The sequence below is a fragment of the Notamacropus eugenii genome, chromosome 2 (genome assembly GCF_028372415.1).
Source record: "Notamacropus eugenii isolate mMacEug1 chromosome 2, mMacEug1.pri_v2, whole genome shotgun sequence".
Taxonomy (NCBI): Eukaryota; Metazoa; Chordata; class Mammalia; order Diprotodontia; family Macropodidae; genus Notamacropus; species Notamacropus eugenii.
In genome coordinates, this window is record NC_092873.1 from 386,250,996 (window position 1) to 386,271,729 (window position 20,734).

Genomic DNA, 20,734 nt, shown 5'->3' on the forward strand with positions numbered 1-20,734 from the left:
TGACTAGATACACTAATGTAAGGAACTCAAAGATGGAGAGCCAGAAGACACATCAAAGGCTACGATTCCCAAATCAGGCTTGCAATCTGAGCACCATCCTCCTCTCCCCCACCAGAACCTTGGACTCTGGCTCTAAACTCACACTGAGCTCTGATCTGGAAGCTTTCATCTCACTCTGCCTAGCACCAGGCCTCCACATCACTTCCCAGAAAAATCATAGCCTCCCACCCCACTGGTTTCCACTTTCACTTTATGTATTATGCCTTCCCCCTTCCCCTCCTATTATAACTGAGGGCGGTTTTGCAGCTGGATTTGTATCCCCACTCCGTAGCACAGTGTCTGGCATGCAGTAAGTCCTTAACAGATGCTGTAACTATCCAGCCGCAGTCATAAGATCATAGGTCTAGAGCTAGAGGGATCTCTAAGGTTATTTAATCCAATTCACTCACTGTATACATAAGGAAAAGAAGAAGCTAAGAGACTCTAAGAGATTCGATCAAGGCCACAGGAATCAAGAGTCATGATTTAATGGAATTTATTGTTCTCTTTAAACTCCATGCCCAGAGAAATCATGTCATGTCAGTTCTTAAGGGAGGCTACCCATTTCTGAATCTGCCAGTATCAGGTCCTAGAATGGCACAATGGTCATTTGTAGAACAGGAGCACAGCAGCCTCTGTTATCTCCCGACTCCTGCTATAGCCACCATGAGTTCCATAGCCATCCCAGTCAAAGGCAGAGAAATCCCCACACTGCCTGGGATTTCCTTCGGGGAAGAATCCTCCTCCACCAATTCAGTGCTGCAAAGGAGAAAGACAGCAATGAAAGAACCATGGGATTATTACATTAACTAAGAGAACCTTACTTAAGGGAAGGAAATACATGGAATCCCTTTGTCTCATAGATATGTTTTGGAACTTACAAAATGATCCTCACTCTCCTGAGCATGCCAGCTGGCCCCATGCCTGTACTACCCAGCCCTCTCCTCCTTGATTATATATAATGATTCCCCTCAATACCTAGTTCAAATGCTACCATTTATGGGAAGACTCTCTCAACAACTCAGACCTTGGTGATTCTTTCAGTTAGTAAGAGTTACCCATCTAGCTAGTCGTTTTAATGACTCTGCCAGACACAGGAGGAAGCCCTTGGATCATGGAAATTATAAAACTTGGTTTAAATCTCGACTCTGTTCCTTATTGTCTGGGTGGCCTCAATTAAGTCAATTTCCTCTTTCTGGGCCTCAATTTCCTTCTCTGTACAATGACTTGTATTAGATATCCTATTTGGTGTTTAAGTTCATAATACAAATGAAATGAAATGAAATGAAATGAAATGAAAATTACTTTTTTAAATGAACACCTTATACCATGTTAATGTCAAAAGTCATGATATGTTCTAAATCTGTGAACTAAAAATTAGCATGTTCTCCCTTGCATTGTTACTATTTTCCCAAGATTATAAGAACTTTTTAAACAAAAACAACCTATTCTCTTCCTATAGCATGGTACCTTGCTGAGAAGCAACTGTACCAGTTTGAACAAAAGGCTGGCATTGGGGTTGGAGGTTCAGGTCCTGCCTCTGGCACTTACTTGATGTGTTAAACTGTTCAGATGGTTTATACTCACAGTATTCCCAGGTAATGCTTTCAGATTTTAAACTACAGACAGGTATCTGAGTCAGGAAAGGCTATTTTTATACTAGATGAAATCAAAAGTTTGGTCAACAAATTTAAAAGACTTTGAACAAAACTGATGCTAAATGGAAATCAGGAGTTAACAATTTTGAGATGAAGTGTTTAGAAAAAATTTCCAGTGAAGCTTTATTTCCATCATCTGCCAAGTTTAAAAGAAAACTTGGCCATAGAAGTATGCATCTTCAAATCTGATGCATTTAAAAGGAAAAGGATTCTAAAAGCATTAGTCTCTTCAATAGTTCTCATTTGTGCCTGGTCACCTCAAGATCCCACACATGTATACTCTGCTTCTGGATTGTCCCCAAACCTGGAGCTATGAGTAGCTTGCAGATGCCCAGAAAGATATGTTGCCAAGTCAGAAGTTATGGTTCTCAACTGTGATTCAGTATGACCAAAGTTTGTTCCCCAGTGTTAGAGCCCTCTGAGATATGAAAGTGGACATGGCATCTCTTTCCTTCTTCCAAATTCAGATACAGGTGGTTGTGTCAACTTCATGTTTGAAGACTACATCTTGAAATTTTGACATCCTATTACCACTCTGATTGAGAAGTGGGAATTCATTGTGTGAAGAAAAGCTAATAGACATGGATTTGGCTGGATGAAGAGATTTGTCAGGATAGAGGGTTTACATTCTTAGAATGAAAAGGTTAGAGGGAAGGCAGGAGGAAGCAGAAAATATTGGTGTTTAAAGGGAGCTTAAAGGTTCCTGAAATCTAGTTCCCATTCAATGCTGAAAACACATTCATAATCCTCCTGATAAACTGTAGACCTGCTGATATATCTTCAGTGATAAGTGTTTCCTACTAAATGAGGCAAGCCACTGTAGTGGAAGGTCCTTTCTTATAGGGACACTTTGTCTGAAAAGCCAAAAATGCGTATTCATGTCAGAAAAGCAGGACCCAAGGGCGATAGGGTAGGAACTTCCTTACATAAATGGAGTGAGAGGACGTATTTGAAAACAACTAAAGGGCAAGAGCACAGCCTGCATTTTTTCTTAGCAATTGATCTGAATATGCCTTATTTTAGGACTTTTCTTTTTTACTGCTGGAAAACAACAGCAAAAAATTGTTTTGAATGAGTGAATAATAATTATCTCTTTCATGCCTCATAGAAACGTGGGTTTTGACTTTTTTAATCATTAGGAAGATACAGATCGTTTCATGCCAGGAAGCACATTGCTGTGAAGTAGGATAAACAAAGAACAAAAAGCCTAAATAAATGCTAACTTTGAGAACAGTCAGTCAGAAGAAAAGAGTCCAAAGACCAGAATTAGTGGGGATGAGATTTAGACGAAGAAGAATACAACTAAACTGAGAGCTGAAAAAACAACTTAGAGCCCACACTGCAGATGTAAGGATGGGGTGGGGAAGACATTCTTTGCTTCTAGGAACTGATTGGAGAGAAACTCTAATGCTGAGAGGTGATTGGAGGAAAGGTCAATCCATATTGATTGGTAATGAACTATCTGGTCTTGTCTGCCTTGTTCTTTAAAACCATATGCAGCTTGAGAGAGTGGAAACCTTTTATTTAAAGACTGTTTCATTTAAATTATCCTCTACTGCTTTCTCCAACTGGAGAGGGGATAATTAGCCCAGAAAGCGTGATTGCATAGCTCTGTAGAACCTAGGTTAAAGGAATTGCTTGTCACAAAAAGAATGGAATGCTGCTGGTACACTAAGAGCGCTTCACAGTCTTTCCATAGTCCAGGAGTGGTATAGAAGGGATTTCATGAAACAGGACAGTGGAGAGGTCCCAAAGAGGAGTGGTCCCACCCAGCAGGTAACACAGAGAGCAACCTCTCCCCTGAGGAGATCAAAGGCATCAAAACCTGTGTCCAGAGCTATGAGTTCTCCCAGGAACATGGATTTCCTTCCCCACTTACCTCTCACTGCTATCTTTCTGAAGTTTATGCTTACTCTCCTCTCTCCTACCTGCCCCCCACACACAGACACAGACACACACATGCACACACACACGTACACACGCACACGCACACGCTTCCTAGCTCTATGATTCTGCACTAGTCACAGTAACTGTTTCAGTATCAGTTCGTCAGTAAAGTGGGAATGCCACCTGCAGCACAGGGTTGTTGTGAAAGTTAAATGAGACAGTATGTATAAAGCACTTTGTAAATCTTAAAATACTGTATAAATGTGAGCTTTTTCTCTGTATTTCCTTCTTTGTGTGTTTGTATCTGTTTTTCTCTCTGCATGTCTCTCTCTTCAACGGTCTGAAAAGAGGTAGAGTTGGTATGAGCCTCTCTTTGACCCCACTAGGTTCAGAGATTCCTGATTTGCTACTCTCCAAACCCTCTGATGGGTCCCAGGACTCACATGTTCAGTGTTGCATCCAGTGACTCGCACTCCAGCACACAGCTCATTGACTGCTCTTTCATTATTATATACGCAGAACTGGACAAAGCCGCCAACCGATTCATCTGATAAGACACAAGAGAAATCAGCTGATCATTGTGAAAGACAAAAATTCGGAGATCAGTTTCAAGGAAGCAGACCTGGAATTCCCTCAGTAGTGTGCCTTAAAACCCAGACTGTGGCTTACCACTCTAATGATCGAGAGTAAGCCCATCTGAGAGCAGGGAATCATGCATTAAAAACACACACACTGACAGATGGGACTAAGACCGGTTGAAGACATCACCAGCGATTCCAACTAAACCCTGGGCCTCAGTGAAGTCCCCTTGCTTGTCTGAGGAATGAAGGAAAACTATGGTGTCCCTTTTATAGGCATGTCACCATTACGTTGCAAAACTCAGAGGGATGAGGATAGCAGGTAATACTCACACTGGCCTAGTGGAGAGTAATACTTGGCCATTTTTTCCGCATCACCAAAGTCATAGATGACGGGCACAGCTGGGCCATTGTCAGTCCAACACATACCAGATCCATATTTCACTGGATACTTCTTCAGGAGACATAAAATAAAGCCATGAGGATAGGTGTCTGGGGATCCTGTTGAAGCATTCCCATGCTCCTTATTCATCTGGCCTACAGAATCCAGTTTACCTGATAAAGGCCAAACAGGTTACCTCCCAGATGCTTGTAAATATGAAAGTTCAGCACCACAGAGCTGTTAATACTGGCCCTGAGAGGCAGAGACCCATGAGGTATACTAACTCCTTAGCTTTTCTCCCATTCTGGATCACTGACCCTGAAGCCTCTCCTCCCTAAGCTTGATTTAAAGGATCCTCATCTAAGAAGCTATCCTGGAATGATGTTGCTGAATATAGCAGAGGGCAGAGAAGAAATGGTGCCCCTCTGTAATGGTAATTTAAATGGGGAGGTCTTTCCCATTCATTAACAGGCCCGTGTGACCCTGCTGAGTTACACCGAAGCCTGAGTGAAATGCATCTGTGGAGGGAGGAGTTTGCCAAAGGGGTGAAACAGGAAGGGGTGGAGCAGGAAGAGGCAGAGCTGGAGCAAAACTCAGAGGAAGTTGGTGAGAGACCAATCAGAGCTGGGGAGGGTGCAGGCAAGCAGCAGCTGGTTGTGAGTGAGAGAAGAGCATTTTGTTTAAGGGAGGTGGTTTGTGGCAAGCCCAACAGAGGGAAGGCTTGGGGATGGTGTTATGCTCTGCATTGTTTTTGGATATACATTTCTTTGTTACTGTGATAGATCTGGTCTCATCTCGGAAGCTAAGCAGGGTCGGGCCTGGTTAGTACATGGATGGGAGACCGCCTGGGAATACCGGGTGCTGTAGGCTTTTCTTTTTCCCCTCTTCCAAACAAACCCCTTTTCCTGGAGGTCCAGTCACGGCCGGCCGGCCGCCCGCCCGCCCCGACGCTCGGGCCACGCAGCTCCAGCTCCACGCGCTCTCTCCGCGGCCCTGGCACCCGTCGTGCCCAGGCCCCCCCTGCCCCCACCTCCCGCCGAGACGCGCCCTGGGGTGCGCCCCCGCGCTGCCCTCCTTTTCTGGATGCACTTCTTCACTCACTCGCTACCTCCCTCTCCCTCCCCAAATCATCCTGCACTCCCTCCCTCCCTCCCTCACTGAGTCCTTCCTTCATTCCCTTGCATTCATTCTCTGGGCTGCGTCCATCCCTCGGAGTCCATTCGTTCACTCACTCACTCACTCATTCATTCATGCAATCATTCATTCGTTCGTTCATTCTCTCATTCCTTCATTCTCTCATTCGCTCATTCACTCATTCACTGTGGGCTTCCTTGGGTTTTCTTTGGGCCCGCGCGTGTTTCCCCCAGTGGGCAGGGCTGGCTAGTGGAGGAAGCACCTCTGGGAGGCGGCAGCGGCCGGCTGGGAGCTGGGCGCGGGGCTCCTCGCTGGGTGGGGGAGGGGGGCAGGGGATGTGGGGGTGCGGGGGTCCAAGAAAGGGCTCGACGGTGCCAGGCCGGCCAGATCCCCGAATCGAAGGGCACAGAGGAGAGCTTAGGAACGCCTAGGGACCCCCACGCGCTAGGGTCCGGCTGAAGGGGACGCGGTCAAGCGAGGGAGGACCCGGGGACCACACGGGGGTCTCAGCGGCGGCCCTGGGCCCGGCGGAGCGCGCAGAGCGATGCACGCGCGGGCAGGAGCGGCGCCGGGACGTGCCCAGAGCCCCGTGATGCAGCAATTATCAAATCTCTCGGATGTGAAGAAATTGAAAATTCGATCAATAGAACAGACTGTATTACCAATATATAATAGTATATTAGTCAAGCAATCTTTTATTTGACAAATGTAAAGACAAACTTTTCATATTTGTATTTTTAGTTCTTAAAACTTGTTGGGAAAATTGTTATGCTGTATGTCAGAAAGTGGATTTTCATCAATCATTTAAACCAATTTACAATATAAGATCAAAATGGATACCTGAGCTAGATATAACCAAATATTACAAGAAAATTAGAAGAACTCGTAATATGTTTCTTATTATAGTTATGGATTTATCAACCGTTTGTGAATAAAACCGAAGTAGAAACCAAAGTTATATGTTAAATGGATAATTTCACTTATATCAAATTAAACATTGTCTGTAGCCGTAATATAAATTTAGGTCACATCAGAAGGACCCCAGAAAATTGTGGAGAAGTTGTTTTTTTGTTTTTTCTTTTTTATCAAAACGAGTGTGCATTTTATTCTTAATTTGAGTCGAATTGGATGAGAGTAAGCTTCATGTTTTCTCTCTCACCTTCCCCCCTTTTCCCTCCACTGAAAAGTCTTTTACTTTTCTCTTTTATGAGAGATAATTTGCCTCACTACATTTCTCCCTTTCCCCTCCCAATATATTCCTCTCTCATCCCTTATTTTCATTTTTTTAAGATATGATCCCATCCTATTCAATTCACCCTGTGCTCTCTGTCTCTTTCTGTGTGTGTGTGTGTGTGTGTGTGTGTGTGTGTGTGTGTGTGTGATATACCACCAACTACCCAGATACTGAAAAAAGTTTCAAGAGTTACAAATATTGTCTTTCCATGTAGGAATGTAAACAGTTCAACTTTAGTAAGTCCCTTATGATTTTTCTTTCCTGTTTACCTTTTCATGCTTCTCTTGATTCTTGTGTTAGAAAGTCAAATTTTCTTTTCTGCTCTGGTGTTTTCATCAAGAATGCTTGAAAGTCCTCTATTTCATTGAAAGACCATTTGTTCCCATGAAGTATTATACTCAGTTTTGCTGGGAAGGTGATTCTTGGTTTTAGTCCTAGTTCCTTTCACTTATGGAATATCATATTGCACCCCCTTTGATTCCTTAATGTAGAAGCTGCTAGATCTTGTTGTTATCCTGATTGTATTTCCACAATACTCAAATTGTTTCTTTCTAGCTCCTTGTAATATTTTCTCCTTAACCTGGGAACTCGAATTTGGCTACAATGTTCCCAGGAGTTTCTCTTTTTGGATCTCTTTCAGGAGGTGATTGGTGGATTCTTTCAATTTCTATTTTGCCCCCTGGTTCTAGAATCTCAGGGCAGTTTTCCTTTATAATTTCATGAAAGATGATGTCTAGGCTCTTTTTTTGAGCATGGCTTTCAGGCCGTCCCATAATTTTTAAATTGTCTCTCTTGGATCTATTTTCCAGGTCAATTGTTTTTCCAATGAGATATTTCACATTATCTTCCCTTTTTTCATTCTTTGGGTTTTGTTTTCTGATTTCTTGGTTTCTCTTAAAGTCATTAGCCTCCATCTGTTCAATTCTAATTTTTAAAGAACTATTTTCTTCAGTGAGGTTTTCAACGTCCTTTTCCATTTGGCTAATTCTGCTTTTTAAAACATTCTTCTCCTCATTGGCTTTTTGAACCTCTTTTTCCAATTGAGTTAGCTTATTTTTCAAGGTGTTATTTTCTTCAGCATTTTTTTGGGTCTCCTCTAGCAAGTCGTTGATGCTCTTTTCACGATTTTCTTGCATCTCTTGTTTCTCTTCCCATTTTTTCCTCTACCTTTCTTACTTGATTTTCTCAATCTTTTTTGAGCTCTTCCATGGCCTGAGACCATCGAATATTTATTTTGGATGTTTGGGATACATAAGCCTTGACTTTTATGTCTCTCCCTGATGGCAAGCATTGTTCTCCCTTAACTGAAAGGATGGAAGAAGATATCTGTTCACCAAGAAAATAACCTTCTATAGTCTTATTTTTTCCCCCTTTTTTGGGCTTTTCCCCATCCAGTTACTTGATTTTTGAGTCCTTTGTCAAGAGCAGGGTATACTCTGGGAGTCTGTAAGATCTCAGTTCCTCCACGGTGGTACAATCAAGCGTGTACACTGTTTTGGGAGGAAACATACATTTTTGTGCCCAGAATCTGAGTAATAGAGTTTCCTCTTCACAACCACGTGGCCCTCAGTTCTGCCAAGCCAGCATTGGGGGCTGAGATTCAGATAAGCTGCAGGGGAAGGGCAGCCATTCAGTGTGAGATAAAGATCAGCTGCTCAAATCTCCCAGGAGTATTAGTTAGGGGCTGGGCTTCTACACAGGGCTGAGATAAGAATCAGCTGCTCAGTGGCCCCAGGGTTTTTAAGATCCAGCAATGGATGTGGGCTGCTGTGGAAGCTGCTGCAGGCAACCCAGTGTGGCTTCTGTGGCCGCCACCTAAGGCCTGAGCTATGGGAAGGCCCTTCTCCCTTCTCAGCCAGCTGAAAAAAACCTGTCACTGACGTTTGGCGCCTGTGGGTTGAGGGATCTGCAAACCGCTGCTACTGTGACTGGGAATTCCACCCCTGACGGCTGCTCTTGTCCTCCTCCCAGAGCTGTGCTGCATGGCCAAGGCTGGGCTAGGCTCTGCTCTGAGTCTGGTGCAACAGATCTTTCCTGTAGGCCTTTCAGGTCACCCTGGGCTGGAAATCTCCTCCACTCTGTTGTTTTGTGGCTTCTGCTGTTCTAGAATTTGTTGAGAGCCTTTCTTTATACGTATTTTATGGGCTGTGAGGGACGAGTTAGTATAGGTGTGCCTTTCAACTCTGCCCTTGGCTCTGCCCTGTAAAAATTTTTTTTAGAAAGTTTCTCTGATGAAGGTCTCATATCTCAAATATATGCCGAAATCCGTCATATCTATAAGAATACGAGTCATTCCCCAACTGATAAATTGTCAAATGATGTGACTAGGCAGTTTTCCAATGAAAAAATAAAAATAATTTCTATCCATTTGGAAAAATATTCTAAATCATTATTGATTAGAGAAATGCAAATTAGAATAACCTAATTTTACACCTATCAAATTGGCTGAAATGATGGAAGGGGGAAACCACAAATGTTGAAGAGGATGTGGGAAAATTGGGACACTAATTAATTGTTGGTGGAATTGTGAACTGATGCAAGCATTTTGGAGAGCGATCTACAATTATTCCCAAAGAGTTATTAAGCTATCTATATACCCTTTGACCCTGCAAATATACTTCTAGGTCCATTTCCAACGATGATTAGGGAAAAAGAAAAAGAACGTATATGTTCCTGAAATGTTTATAGGAGCTCCCTTTTTTTTTTTTTTTTGTGGTGGCAAAGAACTGGAAATTACAGGGATGCCCATCAATTGGGGAATGGCTGAACAAATTGTAGCATATGATTGTAATGGAATTCTACTATGCTATAAACTGATGAGTGCAATGATCTTAGAAAAACATGGGAAGACTTGCATGAAATAATGAAGAGCAAAATAAGCAGAACCAAAAGAACATTGTATATAGTAATAATATTATTTTAAGAATAAATTTGAGCAAATAATTCATTTTAACTATTATGAATACCCAAATTAACTATAAAGGTCATATGAAGAAAGATGCTATCTGTATCCTGAGAAAGAACTGATAAAGAGAAGTATGTATGGAATAGTTTTACATAGCTATAACTATTTGTATCTGATGGTAGCCATCTCTAGGGTGGGGAGAGGAGGGGAAAAAAAGAGATTTACATGATAATTTTATTATATATTTAAAAGTAAAACCAAGTTTCCCATAATATATTTGCAGTTTCAAGTGCTGTCATTTTAAATATTATACTATGTTATGGAAATGTTCGTTTTTCCCATCGATTAAAATAAAATTAAAATTAAGAAAAAAGAAGTACTCACACAAAGGAAAGAAACTGGCTGCTAAAAGCACTAGTTTCATCAATAGTTCTCATCCTGTGCTAGTCACCCTGAGATCATATACACATATACTCTGCTTCTGGGCTGTCCTAAAACCCAGAGCAAAACTACACCTAGCCCGCGCGTGCATCGCTCTGCGCGCTCCGCGGGGCCCAGGGCCTCCGCTGAGACCCCCGTGTGGTCCCCGGGTCCTCCCTCGCTTGACCGCGTCCCCTTCAGCCTGACCCTAGCGCGTGGGGGTCCCTAGGCGTTCCTAAGCTCTCCTCTGTGCCCTTCGATTCGGGGATCTGGCCGGCCTGGCACCGTCGAGCCCTTTCTTGGACCCCCGCACCCCCACATCCCCTGCCCCCCTCCCCCACCCAGCGAGGAGCCCCGCGCCCAGCTCCCAGCCGGCCGCTGCCGCCTCCCAGAGGTGCTTCCTCCACTAGCCAGCCCTGCCCACTGGGGGAAACACGCGCGGGCCCAAAGAAAACCCAAGGAAGCCCACAGTGAATGAGTGAATGAGCGAATGAGAGAATGAAGGAATGAGAGAATGAACGAACGAATGAATGATTGCATGAATGAATGAGTGAGTGAGTGAGTGAACGAATGGACTCCGAGGGATGGACGCAGCCCAGAGAATGAATGCAAGGGAATGAAGGAAGGACTCAGTGAGGGAGGGAGGGAGGGAGTGCAGGATGATTTGGGGAGGGAGAGGGAGGTAGCGAGTGAGTGAAGAAGTGCATCCAGAAAAGGAGGGCAGCGCGGGGGCGCGCCCCGGGCGCGTCTCGGCGGGAGGTGGGGGCAGGGGGGCCTGGGCACGACGGGTGCCAGGGCCGCGGAGAGAGCGCGTGGAGCTGGAGCTGCGTGGCCCGAGCGTCGGGGCGGGCGGGCGGCCGGCCGGCCGTGACTGGACCTCCAGGAAAAGGGGTTTGTTTGGAAGAGGGGAAAAAGAAAAGCCTACAGCACCCGGTATTCCCAGGCGGTCTCCCATCCATGTACTAACCAGGCCCGACCCTGCTTAGCTTCCGAGATGAGACCAGATCTATCACAGTAACAAAGAAATGTATATCCAAAAACAATGCAGAGCATAACACCATCCCCAAGCCTTCCCTCTGTTGGGCTTGCCACAAACCACCTCCCTTAAACAAAATGCTCTTCTCTCACTCACAACCAGCTGCTGCTTGCCTGCACCCTCCCCAGCTCTGATTGGTCTCTCACCAACTTCCTCTGAGTTTTGCTCCAGCTCTGCCTCTTCCTGCTCCACCCCTTCCTGTTTCACCCCTTTGGCAAACTCCTCCCTCCACAGATGCATTTCACTCAGGCTTCGGTGTAACTCAGCAGGGTCACACGGGCCTGTTAATGAATGGGAAAGACCTCCCCATTTAAATTACCATTACAGAGGGGCACCATTTCTTCTCTGCCCTCTGCTATATTCAGCAACATCATTCCAGGATAGCTTCTTAGATGAGGATCCTTTAAATCAAGCTTAGGGAGGAGAGGCTTCAGGGTCAGTGATCCAGAATGGGAGAAAAGCTAAGGAGTTAGTATACCTCATGGGTCTCTGCCTCTCAGGGCCAGTATTAACAGCTCTGTGGTGCTGAACTTTCATATTTACAAGCATCTGGGAGGTAACCTGTTTGGCCTTTATCAGGTAAACTGGATTCTGTAGGCCAGATGAATAAGGAGCATGGGGAATGCTTCAACAGGATCCCCAGACACCTATCCTCATGGCTTTATTTTATGTCTCCTGAAGAAGTATCCAGTGAAATATGGATCTGGTATGTGTTGGACTGACAATGGCCCAGCTGTGCCCGTCATCTATGACTTTGGTGATGCGGAAAAAATGGCCAAGTATTACTCTCCACTAGGCCAGTGTGAGTATTACCTGCTATCCTCATCCCTCTGAGTTTTGCAACGTAATGGTGACATGCCTATAAAAGGGACACCATAGTTTTCCTTCATTCCTCAGACAAGCAAGGGGACTTCACTGAGGCCCAGGGTTTAGTTGGAATCGCTGGTGATGTCTTCAACCGGTCTTAGTCCCATCTGTCAGTGTGTGTGTTTTTAATGCATGATTCCCTGCTCTCAGATGGGCTTACTCTCGATCATTAGAGTGGTAAGCCACAGTCTGGGTTTTAAGGCACACTACTGAGGGAATTCCAGGTCTGCTTCCTTGAAACTGATCTCCGAATTTTTGTCTTTCACAATGATCAGCTGATTTCTCTTGTGTCTTATCAGATGAATCGGTTGGCGGCTTTGTCCAGTTCTGCGTATATAATAATGAAAGAGCAGTCAATGAGCTGTGTGCTGGAGTGCGAGTCACTGGATGCAACACTGAACATGTGAGTCCTGGGACCCATCAGAGGGTTTGGAGAGTAGCAAATCAGGAATCTCTGAACCTAGTGGGGTCAAAGAGAGGCTCATACCAACTCTACCTCTTTTCAGACCGTTGAAGAGAGAGACATGCAGAGAGAAAAACAGATACAAACACACAAAGAAGGAAATACAGAGAAAAAGCTCACATTTATACAGTATTTTAAGATTTACAAAGTGCTTTATACATACTGTCTCATTTAACTTTCACAACAACCCTGTGCTGCAGGTGGCATTCCCACTTTACTGACGAACTGATACTGAAACAGTTACTGTGACTAGTGCAGAATCATAGAGCTAGGAAGCGTGTGCGTGTGCGTGTGTACGTGTGTGTGTGTGCATGTGTGTGTCTGTGTCTGTGTGTGGGGGGCAGGTAGGAGAGAGGAGAGTAAGCATAAACTTCAGAAAGATAGCAGTGAGAGGTAAGTAGGGAAGGAAATCCATGTTCCTGGGAGAACTCATAGCTCTGGACACAGGTTTTGATGCCTTTGATCTCCTCAGGGGAGAGGTTGCTCTCTGTGTTACCCGCTGGGTGGGACCACTCCTCTTTGGGACCTCTCCACTGTCCTGTTTCATGAAATCCCTTCTATACCACTCCTGGACTATGGAAAGACTGTGAAGCGCTCTTAGTGAACCAGCAGCATTCCATTCTTTTTGTGACAAGCAATTCCTTTTAACCTAGGTTCTACAGAGCTATGCAATCACGCTTTCTGGGCTAATTATCCCCTCTCCAGTTGGAGAAAGCAGTAGAGGATAATTTAAATGAAACAGTCTTTAAATAAAAGGTTTCCACTCTCTCAAGCTGCATATGGTTTTAAAGAACAAGGCAGACAAGACCAGATAGTTCATTACCAATCAATATGGATTGACCTTTCCTCCAATCACCTCTCAGCATTAGAGTTTCTCTCCAATCAGTTCCTAGAAGCAAAGAATGTCTTCCCCACCCCATCCTTACATCTGCAGTGTGGGCTCTAAGTTGTTTTTTCAGCTCTCAGTTTAGTTGTATTCTTCTTCGTCTAAATCTCATCCCCACTAATTCTGGTCTTTGGACTCTTTTCTTCTGACTGACTGTTCTCAAAGTTAGCATTTATTTAGGCTTTTTGTTCTTTGTTTATCCTACTTCACAGCAATGTGCTTCCTGGCATGAAACGATCTGTATCTTCCTAATGATTAAAAAAGTCAAAACCCACGTTTCTATGAGGCATGAAAGAGATAATTATTATTCACTCATTCAAAACAATTTTTTGCTGTTGTTTTCCAGCAGTAAAAAAGAAAAGTCCTAAAATAAGGCATATTCAGATCAATTGCTAAGAAAAAATGCAGGCTGTGCTCTTGCCCTTTAGTTGTTTTCAAATACGTCCTCTCACTCCATTTATGTAAGGAAGTTCCTACCCTATCGCCCTTGGGTCCTGCTTTTCTGACATGAATACGCATTTTTGGCTTTTCAGACAAAGTGTCCCTATAAGAAAGGACCTTCCACTACAGTGGCTTGCCTCATTTAGTAGGAAACATTTATCACTGAAGATATATCAGCAGGTCTACAGTTTATCAGGAGGATTATGAATGTGTTTTCAGCATTGAATGGGAACTGGATTTCAGGAACCTTTAAGCTCCCTTTAAACACCAATATTTTCTGCTTCCTCCTGCCTTCCCTCTAACCTTTTCATTCTAAGAATGTAAACCCTCTATCCTGACAAATTTCTTCATCCAGCCAAATCCATGTCTATTAGCTTTTCTTCACACAATGAATTCCCACTTCTCAATCAGAGTGGTAATAGGATGTCAAAATTTCAAGATGTAGTCTTCAAACATGAAGTTGACACAACCACCTGTATCTGAATTTGGAAGAAGGAAAGAGATGCCATGTCCCCTTTCATATCTCAGAGGGCTCTAACACTGGGGAACAAACTTTGGTCATACTGAATCACAGTTGAGAACCATAACTTCTGACTTGGCAACACATCTTTCTGGGCATCTGCAAGCTACTCATAGCTCCAGGTTTGGGGACAATCCAGAAGCAGAGTATACATGTGTATGATCTTGAGTTGACCAGGCACAAAATGAGAACTGTTGAAGAGACTAATGCTTTTAGAATCCTTTTCCTTTTGAATGCATCAGATTTGAAGATTGCATACTTCTGTGGCCAAGTTTTCTTTTAAACTTGGCAGATGATGGAAATAAAGCTTCACTGGAAATTTTTTCTAAACATTTCATGTTAAAATCATTAACTCCTGGTATCCACTTAGTATCAGTTTTCTGCAGTCTTATAAATTTGTTGTCCAAACTTATGATTTCATCTGTGTGAGAATTCCTAATATAAAAACAACCTTCCCTGACTCAGATACCTGTCTGTAGTTTAAAATCTGAAAATTACCTGGGAACACTGAGAGTATAAATCGTCTAAACAGTTTAACACATCAAATATGTGCCAGAGGCAGGACCTGAACCTCTCACCCCAGTGCCAGCCCTTTGTCCAATCTGCTGCTGTTGCTTGTGGGCAAGGTACTATGCAATAGGAAAAGAATAGGTTTTTCTTGTTTAAAAAGTGCTTCTAATTTTGGGGAAACAGTAACAATGCAAGAGAGCACTTGGTAATTTTTAGTTCGCAGATTTAGAACATGTCATGAGTTTTGACATTAATCTAGTATAAGGTACTGATTTAAAAATAATTTTCATTTCATTTGTATTCTGAACTTAAACACCAAATAGGATATCTAATACAAGTCTATCTACTGAGAGGGAAATTGAGGCCCAGAAAGGGGAAATTGACTTAATTGAGGTCACACAGACAATAAGGAATAGAGTTGAGATTTTAACCAAGTTTTATAATTCCATGATCCAAGGACTTTCTCCTGTGTCTGGAAGAGTCATTAAAATGATTAGCTAGATGGGTAACTCGTACTAACTGAAAGAATCACCAAGGTCTGGGTTGTTGGGAGAGTCTTCCCATAAATGGTAGCATTTGAACTAGGTATTGAGGGGAATCATTATATATAATCAAGGAGGAGAGGGCTGGGTAGTACAGGCATGGGGACAGCTAGCATGCTCAGGAGACTGAGGATCATTTTGTAAGTTCCATAACATATCTATGAGACAAAGGGATGACATGTTTTTCCTTCCCTTAAGTAAAATTCTCTTAGTTAATATAGTAATCCCACAGTTCTTTCATTGCTGTCTTTCTCCTTTGCAGCACTGCATTGGTGGAGGAGGATTCTTCCCACAAGAGGATCCCAAGCAGTGTGGGGATTTCTCTGCCTTTGACTGGAATGGCTATGGAACTCATACTGGTGGTAGTAACAGTCGGGAGATAACAGAAGCTGCTGTGCTCCTGTTCTACAAATGACCATTTTGCCATTCTGAAAGTAGATATTTGAGAATTCAGGAATGAGTAACTTCCCTTTTCTCCAAGAACCAACATGAGGTGATTCCTCTGGGCATGGAGCTTGGAGAGAATAATAAATCTCATTAAATCATGACTTGTGGTTCCTGTGTGACCTTGGATGAGGCTCTTAACCTCTCTGGGCCTTCTTATCCTTATCTGTCCAGTGAGAGAATTGGATTAAGTATCATCCGAAGTCCCTTCTAGCTCTTCACCTATGACACTATGATTCTATGATTATGACTGGATAGCTAAAGCATCTATTAAGGACATACTGCATGCCAGACACTGGGCTAAGGACTGGGGATACAAAAAACAGCCCTCAATTGTAATGGGAGTAGGAGAGGGGGGAGGTATAATACATAAAGAGGAACGGGAAAGCAGTGGGGTGGGAGGCTATGCTTTTGCTGGGAAGTGATGTGGAGTGCTAGGCAGAGTGAGATGAAAGCTTCCAGATCAGAGCTCACTATGAGTTTAGAGCCAGAGTCCAAGGTTGTGGTTAGGGAAGATGAGGATGGTGCTCAGATTGCAAGCCTGATTTGGGAATGGTAACCTTTGTAATCTCTTCTGGCTCTAAATCTTTGAGTTCTTTACATTAATGTATCTATTCATAGTTCATTCTTTGATGTGAGGGACTAGATTTCATTTCTGTCTTTGTATCTCAGAGTTTAGGCCAGCACCTTGCACACAGTAGATGTTTAAACAATATTTATTGGACTTTATTGTATTTTTCTTCTGCTCTTCCCCAATATCATTTCTTCCTTCAAATTTATGTAATTTCATTATAATACCCTGACCTCATTGTCAATCTTCAGATCATCTTCCCGCTTTCTTGCCTGGCTCAAGCACTTGGCTTCAAGTCATGCTCTACTCTTACAACAACTAGGTGGTGCAATGAATAGAGGGGCTTGGCCTAGAGTCAAGAAGGCTTCAGTTCAAATCCAGCTTCAGGACACTTACTAGCTGTGTTACTTTGGGCAAGTCACTGAAACTTGTTTGCCTCATTTTCCTCATTTATAAAATAAACTGCATTAGAAATGGCAACCTACTCCAATTTCTTTGCTAAGAAAACTCTAGATAGGATCACAGAGTCAGACATGATTGAAATGAGTGAAGAATAACTCTTATGATTTGCATCCTCTCCAGAAGTTTTAGGATTTATGTCCCTGAACTTTCTAATATGCTAGTTTTATGATTCCTTTAGCTTCTGTCACATCCTTCTGCATTCAAATGTAGCTACTTGCTGCCATGCCACGCCTTAGGCCTTAATTCCCTCCTAAATCCTGAACTTTGTCATTTCCTTGTAACACAATTTCCTCTCTTTTTATCTTCCCACTTAAATTAAACTTACATATTTCACCCTCACTTTGAACATCTAGGTCCTTTACTGCTCCCTATTCTTTCATGTTCTCTATTTGCCCAATTCTGGTTCTTTGCCTCCTTCCCTAATCTTGACTTCATTGTCATAAGATCAAGTATTTACTCAATTTACCAAGGTAGTTCGGATATTGACCTATTTCATCTGTATCCTCTTCTGACCTTCCTTCTGTTCTCTTCCGTGCTAAGTTCTCTCATTTCTGTTTTTCCCCACATCATTATCTCTACCCTTCTGCCTCCCTCCCCAACTCCTTTAAAATAAAAGCCCTGCTTGGTCACAAATAAATAAAGTCAAGCAAAATAATCTCATACATTAGTTGTATCTGAAAATGTGTATCTCATCCTTCACATGCAATCTATCACCGTGCTGCAGTGATGAAAATACTGAGAAAGCTGTCTGCTGGCACAGATGGATCTCTCTCCCCCTTGCTCTGAGGCCAAATTATGACCTCTGGTGATATTTCTGGCCACTCAAAGGTCAGAAAGTCATAATCCAATCTCTACCATTTCCAGTACTCATTCATCTAAAATTAAGGAAGAATAAACACAACATATAGAGAAGAAACAGAGGTAGCCATGTGGCCATATGGAAGTCTATGCAATTGGGAAGATGAGATAGCCCCTCCTGCTAATGCTGCTTCTCACACTGCATCCTGGGTCATCTCCAGCCATCCTGATGAATATCAGGCCACTGGACCCAGATGGCTCAGGAGAAGGAAGTGAGGTTGGTGACCTTGCACAGCCCTCCCTCACTCAAAGCAAAGTCAAATGCAAGTCATCTCATCATCGTGATGTCCTGCTCCTAACAACAACAACCCAACTTCTCTCGGTACCTGGTGGTCCACAGTGTTTCTTTCTTCTGAAGTTAGAGGAGAGAGAGAGAGACAGAGAGACAGAGAGAGACAGAGACAGAGACAGAGAGAGACAGAGAGAGAGAGAGAGACAGAGAGAGAGAGACAGAGACAGAGAGAGACAGAGACAGAGACAGAGAGACAGAGACAGACAGAGACAGAGCCAGAGACACAGAGATGGACACACACACAGAGACAGAGAGACAGATAGAGACAGGGAGAGAAAAGAAAAAGCAGAGAGAGACAGACACAGAGAAAGAGGCAGAGGCAGAGATTTTACCTGTTTGTGCCTTTCGTATGATCATTCATTTCCACCATATCACCCTAAGCCAACAGGGAAATGTCTAAAAAATGCCTGCAGGTGTTGTGAAAGGGGCATCTGTCCCTCCACCATACACTTCTGGAAGCAGGCTCACCAAATCTGGTGAGAATCTGGCAGAACGGGGAAGCCTCATAGAATAGTCTGCTCTCCATCCTGAACGCGCCGATCTCGTATGATATTACAAGCTAAGCAGGGTCTAGAAGACTGCCTGGGAATACCGGGTGCTGTAGCCTTTTTTTCCTTTCCCCCTTTTCCTGGAGGTCCAGTCACGCCCGTCCGTACAGACGCTCGGGCGCACAGCTCCACCGGCTCTCTCCTCCGCCCTGGCACCCGTGGTCCCCACGCCCACCTGGCCCCACCTTCCACTGAGACGCGCCCCATGCGCGCCCTCGCTGCACTCCTTTTCTGAATGGAGTTCTTCCCTCACTCAGTAAGACCCCTCTCCTCTCACTCACAGTCACTCCATCAAAATTGATTATTCATTTCCCAGAAACCCTCTCTGTTGATGGGTTTACATTCACTGCTCTTTCCAGTCTTATAACTCTGAAGGTATAAATCTTTTTAAGACATTTAAGCAGAGGTAACTACTGTGCTTCTGAGAATGAGATAGAGGTGCGCTGGAATAAACCAGCAGCAGTTTTTAGACATGTGCTGAGAGTATAATTTAGACCTAAAGTTCAATTAATATGGACTATTTTTATAGACTATCCTGGGAAGTTTTTTGGGGGGCTTCAGTGATGTAGCATGTGGGAAACAGATTTAGGATCATCACAATGGCTACCATTTATACTATGCTTTTATGTTTTCAGAGTGCACAATATTAATTAGGACCAAAGACCTGCAAGCCATCTTAGAGGTCATCTGGTCCAATCCTCTCATTTTAAGCTGAGATACTGTAGCAGCAATCACCCTGGCACACAGGAGGGTCTGCTGCATGTGTTCTTAGAGGTCCTTTTCTAAAAGGAAAGTGTCTTTTGAGGGGTCAGCAATCTTCTTTAATCACATATACCAACACAAAAAATACGAAAGAAATACAGACCAACAGGGCTTCTAACTGACCACACATCACTGATCAACTGTCTGACCATTACATACAGACAGACAGAGAAGCACCAACATCTGGGTTTTTAAAGGGGGTCCTTAACGGCTCCTCAGAGTCTCATCTGGCACATGAATCTTCTTCAAGAGAATAACCCCCCAAAGCAAAAGCTTACCTCAGAGTATATAGACACTTTTCAGAGCTGGAGGCCGTCAGGACACTGGTGATCATTAATTAACAAAAGGTGTGGGCCTTCCACCAAATCAGACCTGCCCTGATCAAGCTTCCCTTAATGGGCTCCACCTGAGGCCTATTAATGGGCAGGGAAGGTCTTTACATGACAGATACTAAGAACAGAACCAAATTGCTTCTGGTCACAAAGGCAGCTGGTGGCAGGGCCTGGGGTTACCCCAAACCCTTGACTCTTCATACAATACTTTTACTAGCTAGGTAGCAAGTAGATTGTGCAGTGGCTAGAGCAATGGCCTCAACTGGGGGAGACCTGACTTCAAATACGGCCCTTGGTGCTAACTAGCCATGAGATATGAGTATTTGGCGAATTTCTTTAATGATTCAGCCAGTTAATCACAAAAAACTGGAAGGAATCAGAGAACCAGAGTTTATTATACTCAGAGTGTGACATACTGGACTAGCAGTTAATAGGAATGTGTATTATTCATAATTCAGCTAGCAGTATTTATAGTTTACATGAGACTAAGAAAAAGTGTCCTTCTTAAGAAAGATATACATCATTAGCCACAACAGATAGATAAGGGATGTGTCCTTGTTAGTACACCTACTAATATAAGGGGACTTATTGATAGGCTAGGTAAAGGGAGGCAGACATTCCAGAGACTGAAATCCTCCCCTACACACTTAAAAAAGCAATTAATCTTTTTGTACCATTTAGGGGAGGACAATGGCATTGAAGGGAACCAAGTATTACAGTGCATCTTGCAGTTAATGAATCTGCCACATACAGCAAAATGGCTAATACAGAACAAAATGGAATCAGTTATTTTATCCCCAAAATTTACTTTCAACAAAAGTTAGTCCAGAAATTTTCTTGTTATCACTGAGTAAATCCACTTAATTTCTATGTATCTCAATTTCCTCTGTAAATGAGGTGTAAAATGAGGATGATAATAACACCTACCTTATAGCTGTAGAGTGAGGATCAAATGAGATGTTT

The 20,734-nt window shown here is 43.3% G+C and overlaps 2 protein-coding genes across 4 annotated transcripts; one reads left to right on the forward strand and one right to left on the reverse strand.

Annotated features, from left to right (window-relative positions):
* Positions 1-511: 511 nt before the first annotated feature.
* On the reverse strand, positions 512-5,131 carry LOC140529041 (intelectin-1-like). Of its 2 annotated transcripts, XR_011975398.1 has the most exons (4): positions 4,718-5,131; positions 4,496-4,616; positions 4,028-4,131; positions 512-798 (listed from the first exon to the last, which is right to left on the reverse strand). XR_011975398.1 is itself a non-coding variant. In XM_072647437.1 (3 exons), exons 1-3 carry the CDS (start codon positions 4,692-4,694, stop codon positions 793-795), a joined length of 309 nt encoding a protein of 102 aa, XP_072503538.1. In that variant the 5' UTR covers positions 4,695-5,096; the 3' UTR covers positions 512-792. The 2 variants fall into 2 exon arrangements, 1 of the variants encoding a protein (XP_072503538.1); XM_072647437.1 differs by having other exon boundaries at positions 4,496-5,096.
* Positions 5,132-11,375: 6,244 nt separating this feature from the next.
* On the forward strand, positions 11,376-16,050 carry LOC140529040 (intelectin-1-like). 2 transcript variants are annotated; one of them, XM_072647436.1, is made up of 4 exons: positions 11,376-11,852; positions 11,955-12,075; positions 12,440-12,543; positions 15,765-16,050. In XM_072647436.1, the coding sequence occupies exons 2-4, from the start codon at positions 11,982-11,984 to the stop codon at positions 15,915-15,917; spliced, it is 351 nt and encodes a 116-aa protein (XP_072503537.1). In that variant the 5' UTR covers positions 11,376-11,852; positions 11,955-11,981; the 3' UTR covers positions 15,918-16,050. The 2 variants fall into 2 exon arrangements, with proteins under 2 accessions (XP_072503537.1, XP_072503536.1); XM_072647435.1 differs by having other exon boundaries at positions 11,451-12,075.
* Positions 16,051-20,734: the final 4,684 nt, after the last annotated feature.